We start from the raw sequence: 10,590 nt of genomic DNA on the forward strand, positions 1-10,590 counted from the left end.
AACATTTGCTTACATCTTACTGAGAGGTAAAATGTCTGATAGTCTAGTCAATGTATATGTACACATGGACAGTGGACCTGGCTTTAATTTAAAAATCTGACCCCAAACCTCCTCAGCTTCTCTCTTAGCACAGTCAGCTTTCAGGAAGAACTCCAGGGCATTGTAACTATGCCCCTCCATAGGCAAATATCCCCTTGAAAAAACCCAAGCACAGACTTTGCTAGCACTAGTAATAGGTCTGCAATGGCATCTTAGCACATAGATGTTTGGTTAAGGTCTGTCAAGCTGCAGAAGAGACACACAAAACACACACTTTACCTGGGATGAGGACTGTCATTCACATAAGGATTATAAAAACAAAAACAAAGACATAGAACAATTACAACATGCCATTGTAATGCCTCATAACTCAATCTCTGACTGTTCTACAAATCTTCTACTTGTCTATTATTTCTATAGATTGGAAGAACATTTATAATTCTTAGTTTCATCCAGTAAAATTAATATCTTTTTCCCTGGACACACTATGCAATGCTTTGAATTGATCTGGATAAACAGAAGATGATGCTGGTATAAAATACCTACCTCCTTAAACATTGTTTTCTCTGTCAGATAGTTATCATTTTTTAATCAATAAAACAGCTACACTCTACTGTATGTAAAGCATGGGCGGAGTCAGGATTTTTGTTAGGGGGCAGGACTTTGTTGGGGGGGCAGAACCGACGTGACTGGTCAGTTAATTAAGTATTTCTATTGTTTTATTTGATCTAGGCGGGCAGCTGCCCCCCCTGCTGCCGCCCCCCCCCTGGCTATGCCCACGATGTAAAGGCCAACAGCCTAGAGCAGTAAAATAGCAAGAAAATCTTAACAAAGAGCCAGCACTCAGGAGATTTAAAATAACTCTTGGTGTGAGAATCTTTTAAATATTTACAGCAACTGCTATAATCCAGGAACCCTTAAAATTAAGCCCTTTGCTCCACACAAAGGGTGAAAGTTCAGCAAAGGGATTTTTATTTTGCAATTTTATTAAGGCTCCACATCACCAACAGTGGGCAGTGGGGAGTTCCAAGAAGGAAATCACTCTAGAATCTACACTTGAGCAATATGTGCATGTATGTTTGGCAAAAAAGCAATTTTCTTTAGCTAGCACGGTCTGTGACAATGGAGGAATTATAACAGACTCTAGCTTTTTCATACTAATGACAACAGCAGAGCCCATCTGCCCCCAATGAGACCTAGACTGATGGTTCAAGGAACACAGTACAAAAATCTTCTGTCTAGAGTGTGTTAAAATGCTTGCTGTATCTGCAAGCATGTCTACTGGGGCCAGTGAAATATGATGGGCATCTCCAAGTCTTGGAAGTGGCCCAGGGAATGATGGGTCCTCCATACATCACTTTCCTTATAACCATTTCATTAAAAGAAAGAAAGAAAAGAACACAATGCAGCTTTTATTTAAGGGGCTCTTCACAGCAACCTGGAAATTTATGTTGGCATCCAACCAAAATGGACACATCTAGAAAATACCTAATGAAAAACCAAACATCACAAGAAAAACAGAACTCCATCAGATGAACAGACTGATTAAAAAGCAGGACTATTAAGCCTGGAGCTCCCAGAACAAATCCAAGGAACTGGCATGTAACACTTCGGACTAACCTGGTCTTTTGATGGGCTTTTTAGTTGGTGTGTCCTTCCTCTTGTTCTGAATGGCAGGGGAATATGGGACCCCCGAGGAAGAGCTGTTTTTTCGGAAATGCTCCTTCAGTCCTTTGATAGAACGATCCAACTGGCTGGAACGGATCTGATAGTAAACATTCATGAAGTCTAGGAAGAAATATACATACACTTAAAGTAGTGTACATCAGCAGTTAGTTTTTTTGTTCCAAACCACATTTGATATTATCAAAGCTATCATGACGGGGGGGGGGGGGGGAATCAAACAATATTTTTGTTTAAAAGTTGACAGCATTTCTTGCTTAATGGAAAAATGAACGCCAATCTTCAAACAATATAATCCATAAATTTGAATTATAAATTTTATATTCCGTGTTCAGTTAAAACTTGCTTATTTTGTATTAATTGAAATAAACTTGATTTTAAAAGAAACCTCATCAGTACATCAAAATGCATGTCTACTGCATCTTAAGGTTTATTCATATGAATGTAAGGCTTAGCCACTAGATACTAAGTTAGTAAAAAATCCTGCTGAAAAAAGAAAAACAAAGCAAACTTGTTTGAAAATTGCATTAGTTGTTGATAGAAATATTTTAACACCAATGTGTTAAAAAACAACAACATATTACTACTATAATAAAATCGGACCACTTCTACTAGTTACTTTGTAAAAAAAATCTATAGATTTCTTTTCAGTGCACATGAAAGTAGTTTTGTATTCTACATCACTCCCAGATGCTTTCTAAATCTAAGCTTCCTACACTCAGGGGTGTAGGAAGGGGCAGCGTAGGGGGCGGACCGCCCCATGTTCCATGATGGAGGGGGTGACAAATTATCAAGGAACAATTACTGCCCTACTAGGGCAGTTCATAAAAAAACTTTTTTTAAAAACGCCTGCTCCAAAGGTCTTATCTTACTATACTAGGGATTATATAGCTATATATGAAATTTCATGCATATAGGTTAATATCTTGACCCTCCTCCACCAAAATAGCTGTTTACTTGGCTGTTTTCCTATGTTGTGAAGGCTGAAATTTCAGTTCAGTGGAGCACTTACTGCTCCCAACCCTAACCACGTGGAAAGCCATCTAATTAGACTTTAATTTGATTTTGAGATGTTTTTAGGAGGTAAATTAATTTGATTTGATTTGGTTTGATTTTATACCAATGTTATGTATCTGATGTTAGCCACCCTGGGCCCAACTTTGGCCAGGGAGGGCGGGATATAAATAAATTTATTATTATTATTATTACTTATTATTCCTTTGTAAGAAAATATGAAATAATGTAAAACCATTTTGGGGGGCGGAATCAATGGGGGGGTGACAAGAAATTTCCCACACCGGGTACCACCTGACCTTTCTATGCCTCTGCCTACACTTACTACGATTGTGTTCTAATTCTCGCCCTACAGTGCTCTCCCTAGAGGCTATGCTGGTGTAAGACCCCGTTCTGTGCTCCCTCTTTAGGCTTCCTCTCTGGGCTCCTGCAGACAGATGCTCCTCCTCACACAGCCAGTTAAATCCTGCACCACAAGAAAAACCATGTCATACAACTGATGCCCACAGCGCTTAGTTCAGATGACAAGAGAGCTTCATAGATTAGGGTTGTAGTAACTAATAGTCAGAGTATACATACTATATGCATAGTACTATAATAATACATTACTGTAATCACAAAGAGCACTTAGAGTTTCACAGTAGGAATTTCAGAATAGTAGCTAAGTTAAGAGGGAACACCTTAGAAGTAAACTGACTTTTCTGAATTTGTGTAGGCAATAGACTACTACCCTTTCTCATTCTTTCATTCTCAATATAATGATAATAATATTAATGTTAATAATAATAATATCAAACAGAGTCATTATAAGGATTACAACAAGATTGTGTAGAATAGATGAAGCATGATGAACTCCGAAACACTTTTTAATGCTTAGCATTGTTTTTAAAAGCTGGCACACAAAATGTTCCACCTGGAGTTTTATGTAGGGCAGAGGATATGTTTTCATTTTCTATTCCATATTAGCCTGCATCTACCAGCAACATCACCACAAAAATAACCATCCTCTGCTCAGAAGGGAGACAAAAAACAGATACCCAGGGGATTTTGAAGGTTGCGGACTAGTGAAGTGAGGGAAAAAAATCAATGAGCCAGCCTATTCCATTCTCAGTACACAAGTGTACACAGTAGAATTATAACTACATATGAAAAACAACAGATGAGACCCAGGCCAGGGGTGTCCAGCTGTGCATCTTTGCCTACTACACACAAACTGGGTTTTTTAAATATGCACCTTTGCTGCATAAACCATAATTGATCTTAGTATTAGGTTGACAAGTTTTATAATACATGCAAATTTAGTCACTTTAAAATAAGGGCTTTGAAGATTTGTGCCACACAGTGGTATTGCATTTGCATGTCCTGGTAAGCCAAGGTTCATGGTTTACTTCCACTTCAACTTCAACTTCGCTCATGAGCAGGAGCCATGATCCTTGGCTTTGCATTATGCCTGAACTGAGGCTCAGACAAACCACACCATATATTTAAAGAACATTTATACCACTCTGACAGTCATGGCCATAGGTTTAGTAAGAGGTGGACCATCTAGTGCTAAGGTTAGTGGTAGATGGTCACTCTCAGTGTTATGCCCCACCTGGAACTTCAACACAAGGTTGTAGGCAAATCTTGATATCAGTATATAATCTATGACGCTTCCTCCCGCCTTTGAAAAGTGGGTATATTCCCCTGGCGGTCCCCTACTTTGTTGCCATTTAATATTGCCAATTCCCTTCTTTTTGCAACCTGGGCTAAGCATAGCCCCGAGTAGTTACATCTACTGTCTCTGGAGAGTCGTGTGAGACCTATGTCTGCTGTGTTTCCAGGGTCTTGGATCTGATTATATTGACTGTATAGGTTGTAATCATCTGTTCCCATGCGTGTGTTGAAGTCCCCACCGATTATAATTGGGGTGGTTGGATAGGAGAACTCAAGGGGCTCTAGGAACGCTTCCAGCTCTTCCCAGTTGGCTTTAACTACGGATTTCTTTTTACAGGGGGGCAGATAGACATTGACCAGCAATAATGCTTCTTTCCTTAGATTGAGTAAGACAGCCATTGCTAGTGAATTGCAGCGTGGAATGGATGAATTGACAGTCATGGCTTCCCCCACAGAATCCTGGGAGTTGCATGGATTATGCAAAGCTAACATGATCAGTTGGGGGAACAAATATCAGAATATGTTCATGTATCATAAATGAGGTGACAACAACTAATTCAAATATTATAGAAGAATGTAACCTCAACCACTGCTGATGTCTTAAAATGCATGAAATTCAGTAAGGCTGTCCAAACTATTCAGATCAATTTCATACAATAAACTCAAGAAGAGAAGACAATTAATTCAGCATAAAAACAGCAAGACCAAACTTTAACCCACACTGAAAGTTTAGCAAAATAAGGAGGTCTTAGCTGACTGCCTGAAGCTTAAAAGAAAGGAAAAGAAAAACAGCTCATCACTTCACGACTTACCTTGGTTCCTCCCATACTCCACCAGCCAACCAGAAATACGGACAATGTCCTGCAGAACACTCTCAGGGAGGTGTTCTAATGTCACATCTTCCTGCGATTCCATTTCATCATCCAAAGTGATGAGATCCAGGATAAGGATTGGTGGAACTGGTTTAGAGTGCCGTGCCATAAGGCTACGAAATTCAGACTCCAGAGACTCCTTCCCCTTCTCGAACAACAATTTCTGGTTGGAATAACATATATGAAAAAGATTAGATGTAATAACTATTGGTTTTAAGGTGGTAAAACAGCACTGTTCAGCTTCTGCACAGTGCATTTGCATCCAAATATGTCTGTTTTCCTTTCAGAAGACACACCTGCAGGACTACCAGATAGCTCTTTCACCTCCTAAACTAGAGATTTGGCATAAGAACCTTTTCAAAAAAAGTTTGCTAGATCATGCCAATGGCTAATGGCCCATCTTAGCCCAGTATCCTGTTCTCACAATGGCCACAATGCCTGAATTCCCCTCTTCTGATTCCCAGCAGTACTATACAGTATTTCCCCCCACTTTAATATTGTCTGCTCAAAATCCATTTTTAATAATTGGCATAAATCACTCTGTAAAGGAGAAGGGAAATACTACATGTAAGTGAGCACCATTTTCTATTTTATAAGTTCCTGTATCAAAACTTTTTTGTGCATGTTTCTTTTTTAAACACAGACAATTTGGGGCTTCTGCAGAGGCGGATTCTCTGAGGAAAGCTCAAAAACAAAATGTAGGTGTGCTCATGTGTCATTCTGGATAACTATCTTCAGAGAGATTATGATGTGTTGATATTTGCTTCCAAATGGAGCTAAGCCTACTGTGAACTAAACGGAGAAAGCAAGGAGAGCTCTGAAGAAAATGAATCTGTAGTCAGTAGTCCCATGTGCAACTGCTTTACATACCACTCTATTAAGCTCTGGGCTGTCAGGATTGTTGTCTTGGAAATACTCCACAGCCTTCTGAATTTTAGCCATGCAGGCCAAATACTCCTCCAATCTTCCTGTAGGGCTGCAATTAAAAGTACATCTGGTTCAACAACAAAGCTACATGAAGAGGAACTGCTTACCATAAAATCCCTATGAAGCTGGCTTACCATTTTCTCCCAGAGAATAATAATAATAAATAACAATAATAACAACAATAATAATAATAATAATAATAATAATAATAATAATAATATCCTATATTTTTTCTTCCCAACAGGAAAGTCTGCCATCACTGATGGGATTAAAGTATTTAAGTTACAAGGATAGCTGGCATACATTATAGCCCAAACAACCTTTTGACCTATGATTTGTCATTAGGTACCAGGTCACCAGCTTCAGTAGAACAGTTTTCTTTGAGACATTGGCCTAGACAAGTGGTAGGGATATTTTTAGGCAAAGGGTAAATAACTGCATCTATCTGAAGTCCTCAATGGGGAAAAAACCAGACTGTCACTTCACTATGCTCCAACAAAATGACCTTATTTATATATTTTAGCCCTCTTTATGCTCTGCTCTATGTGTTTTAAACCAACACTACATACGGTAATATAAACCATTCATCTGATGTTTAATGCTCTACAGTGGAACGGACACCCTTGGAAGGTGGTGGTCTCTCCCTCACTGGAGGTTTTCAAGCCACGGATGCTTTAGCTGAGATTCCTGCAATGCAGGGGTTTGGGCTAGATGCCCCTTAGAGTCCCTTCCAACTCTACAATTCTATGATGAAATCTACAATAATAAATGCATGCATAAAATAGGAGAGTGCTTTTAAAATGATCACAATTTATATTGGACCAGAAAGGTGATATTTAAGAGTTGTGCCTTGAATTTTCATCCCCTGAAACCTGAAAGGGGTGTGCTCTGCTGTACCTCCTCATAGATATTATTCTAAAACCAATGGGACAACTGGGGAAAGCCTGCTCATAACTATTGTCAGGTTTATTTTCCTAATAAAAGGGGATGCCATGTTTCTTATAACTTAAAATGCCTATCTCCAGTTACCTTCTGTAATTCAACCACCATTCTTAAAATTAATTAGATTAGATTATTCAAGGTGGTAAAAGACAGGGGAAGAGACTGACACTGGAAAAAAGAACAGACCTCACAAAGATATTGAGGGTCCTGAAACTCAACTCACCCTTCCCTTATAATTTTCTCTGTGTCTTTTGCTACATGGTAGTAACTTATAACGTGATCCAAACAGAACAATGTCTTCTCAACATTCTCCTGCAGGCGCTGAAGATTCTCAGTCTGCTTGTGTACAGGAATTATTGAATTCTCCAGCTTCATCAGACGGCTTTCAAAAGATGAGAGAATGGAAACCTAAAAAACAAAACCATGTACAGAGTGGGGTCCATTTCCTTCAACAATAACCACCTGCATTGCTGTATTTTAGTTTGCAGTTCCATCAAGTGAAACACAACATGAACTGAGATTTACACTGCAATCTTATGCACACTTACCTGGGAGTTAAGTTCTATTTAACTCAATGCAGCTTATGTTTCTCAGTTAGCATGTATTAAGACTGCACTGTAAAGCACACTTACTTCGGAATAAGATCCATTGAATTCAGTGGGACTTACTTCCCAGTACATACACACATAGGATTGCACTATAATATATTTATGCTCCACTTTAATATAAAATGCATAAGTTATGCAAACTTACCATATTTTTTGTGAGCTGGTCACTTTTTTCTAAACTATCTCTAATGAAAGACAATGTTTCTTCTTCCTGTCTTGCAAGAGAGGAGGAAAGACACAAACAATTACTCTGGCTCTTGAACTACTTTTCTAGATGCTTAGCAGACTTGAAAAATGCTAACAGGGTGTTGCTTTTATATGTTTTAATGTAAATGAACTTTTTTCAAGATTTGGGTATGAATTTAAACAAAATTTTAAAAAGCAGCTTTAACCAATATACCTTTTCATGAGATTTTAAAGTACTGTATTTCCAATTTGTCACAACGCTCTCTGAACTAAACACCCACAGAGCTTTGGAGAAACACTCTCTTGTCTTTTTTTTTTTAATTGTTTTTTTTATTGTTTTTGCATCATAGAATCAAAACAAAAGAAAAACAAAAAATAAATACACTTTTGTCATTTTTACATAGTTTACATTATATCTTAAACTCCGCCGGGTTTTCGACTTCCCTCCATCTGTACATTAGTTTTCCAAGATACATCATTCATCCGCTTTCTCTCAATTTTGTCTGATTATACCAATTTTGATATTTCTCTCTAAAATTTTCTTTTTTTCTCTGTTGCTTTGCAAGAATTTCGTCACACCTGTAAGTGTTTACACATTTTTACTGTCTTTTAAATATTCTAAGAATTTACTCCAATCCAAATCTATCTGCTGATCTCTCTGATTTCTTATTCTGCTTGTTAATCTAGCCAATTCTAAATATTCCAAGAGTTTCCTTCTCCATTCTACTACCGTTGGTAAATTTGGTGTTTTCCAATTCTGGGCTAGCAAAATTCTTGCTGAAACACTCTCTTGTCAAGGGTGCTGGGGAAGGCTGTACTCCTGGATCTTGGGACTACTTCTAAACCTTTTGGAGCACGTTCGTGCAACACAAAAACGTTGGCTTGTCAACCTTCTTAGGCTTAATACCGTTTACTGATTTTTACATCTTTGTAGTATTCTTGGACTTTAAATGTCTGCAATAATTTGGTGCTGCTGTAAACTTGGTTGCACTTGTTTTCTTCTGGTTTTGTGCTGCATCAGTTCCTTAGTGTTGCGATCCTGTCTTGACTTTTTTATTACAGTATTGGAAAGCCACCCAGTTATTGGGACAACATGTAAAGGACGCAAAGAAACAAAACAGCCAGGCTTATTTGTGCCACTAAGCACAGAAAACAATTAACAGGTGAAGGTTTTCCCTTCATTTAGAGCACCAAGAAATACATTAATATATTAGTTGTATTTCAGGGTGTCACACAAGCAGTTTACAGGGCAAGTACAGTAAACAAGTGGCAATCTTGCCTTGTAGTGGGCTTTCCCTCCCACCCACCTACCCACCCCCACTTGGTTTTAGGGAATCACTCGCGGCCCAGTCCTGTATTTACTTGGAAGTAAGCCTCCCTGAGCTCACTGGAACTGAGTCCCAGGTTAAAGGCAGGGGTTTGGCCCTGTGGTCTCTGAGGGAGGCCTCTGCAGGGGGGAGACTTTAAAAGGGGAGGGCAGAGCAGGCTCAGCCCAACGAGGGCGAGGCTGAGAGGACGATGCTGGGGGGGGTGCACAGTGAGGTGCCGCCCACCTGCTTCAGCTTCTCTTCTATTTCCCTCCTCCGGGCGGACGCCTCCTCCGTCGGAATCATCCTGACACCAAGGCGCTTCTTCCCCCCTCAGCAACTCCGCAGGCAAAGGCCGCTTCAATAGCTATAGCTCCCTGTCAACACTGCCCGCTTTCACTTCCGCCTCATTCCCCGCCCTCTCCCGGCATGCGACGGCCACCATCTTGAGAGTGGCGGGCGAGGCTGCCAAGTGACAGGAAACGAACGGAGCCCCGCCCCGCGAGCGAGCGAGCGAGCGAGCGCGGGTGGGAGGGGTGGGAATGCGCGGAACGTTTGAGAGATGAAAGGAGTTCTGAGAGCTTGGCGCGGTAGTGCGCAAGCGCTCGCGAAAGGGGGCTGGGGTTGGAACGCTGAGTACAGATGACCCTCTCAGGCCGCCTCCATGTTAGGAGAGGCAGCTAATGCCGCCCAGATACGGCAGTCAGTGGCAATCTGTTCGGGGTCCAAACAGGTGGAGCTAGTTGTACCTAAGTCGCTTCATGACACAGAGAAAAGCAAGCTTGGTTTAGTCACCTGGTCATATTCGTTTAATTATTCAACCGACTGCATTAAGTTAAGAATATCCTTAACTGGAGCACCTTGTGCATCCCCTCTTTTCTTATGTGCCTGCCATATATACATACAGATTTGCCTATATTCTGCCTAGTTCTCAAATGGCTTTGGTTGACTGTAGAAAAATAATAATTCTGACCCAAACTGCAAAGCTCTTTGCAAACTTCAAAGTGTTCCAGCCACAGATACTAATATTACTTGGGAACTAGACGTCAGAGCACTGCAAGCACGTGTGCTGTATGTTGAAATTACGAAGGTTTTAACATTTAGATGTTGCACAAACAACATCTAAATGTGAAAGCGAGCTCTTCGGCTTTGCAGAAATGTTAATTTTCAAGAATTCCCTTGAATAGCATACTACTAGCTCTTGTAGATGCAGCTTGCTCGTTACCATTCACCTTAAAGAAAAGTTTCTGTTTTCCTCCCATCAAATGCTGGACGATATCTATCAGGCTCACAGTTCTAACTCTGCCACTTTCTTTGGTATTGCTTTAACCATCACAAGAGCTGCATTCTGCACTA

General features: G+C 40.0%; 1 protein-coding gene across 20 annotated transcripts in view; it reads right to left on the reverse strand.

Moving 5' to 3' along the window:
- EXOC7 (exocyst complex component 7) overlaps positions 1-9,695 on the reverse strand; it is a 33,748-nt gene extending 24,053 nt beyond the window's left edge. For 5 of the 20 annotated variants that reach the window (XM_033139389.1, XM_033139388.1, XM_033139387.1 and 2 more), the window contains exons 1-6: positions 9,481-9,692; positions 7,887-7,952; positions 7,357-7,541; positions 6,135-6,240; positions 5,205-5,427; positions 1,660-1,827 (exon numbers count right to left, since the gene is read on the reverse strand). In XM_033139389.1, the coding sequence (XP_032995280.1) occupies positions 1,660-1,827; positions 5,205-5,427; positions 6,135-6,240; positions 7,357-7,541; positions 7,887-7,952; positions 9,481-9,540 (808 nt within the window). In that variant the 5' untranslated portion in view covers positions 9,541-9,692. Of the gene's footprint in view, positions 1-318; positions 331-1,654; positions 1,828-3,061; positions 3,203-5,204; positions 5,428-6,134; positions 6,241-7,356; positions 7,542-7,886; positions 7,953-9,480 lie in introns of those variants that run through there. The other 15 variants (XM_033139380.1, XM_033139375.1, XM_033139373.1 and 12 more) reach the window with 8 other exon arrangements.
- Positions 9,696-10,590: the final 895 nt, after the last annotated feature.

This window comes from Lacerta agilis, chromosome 2, assembly GCF_009819535.1.
Source record: "Lacerta agilis isolate rLacAgi1 chromosome 2, rLacAgi1.pri, whole genome shotgun sequence".
Classification (NCBI taxonomy): domain Eukaryota; kingdom Metazoa; phylum Chordata; class Lepidosauria; order Squamata; family Lacertidae; genus Lacerta; species Lacerta agilis.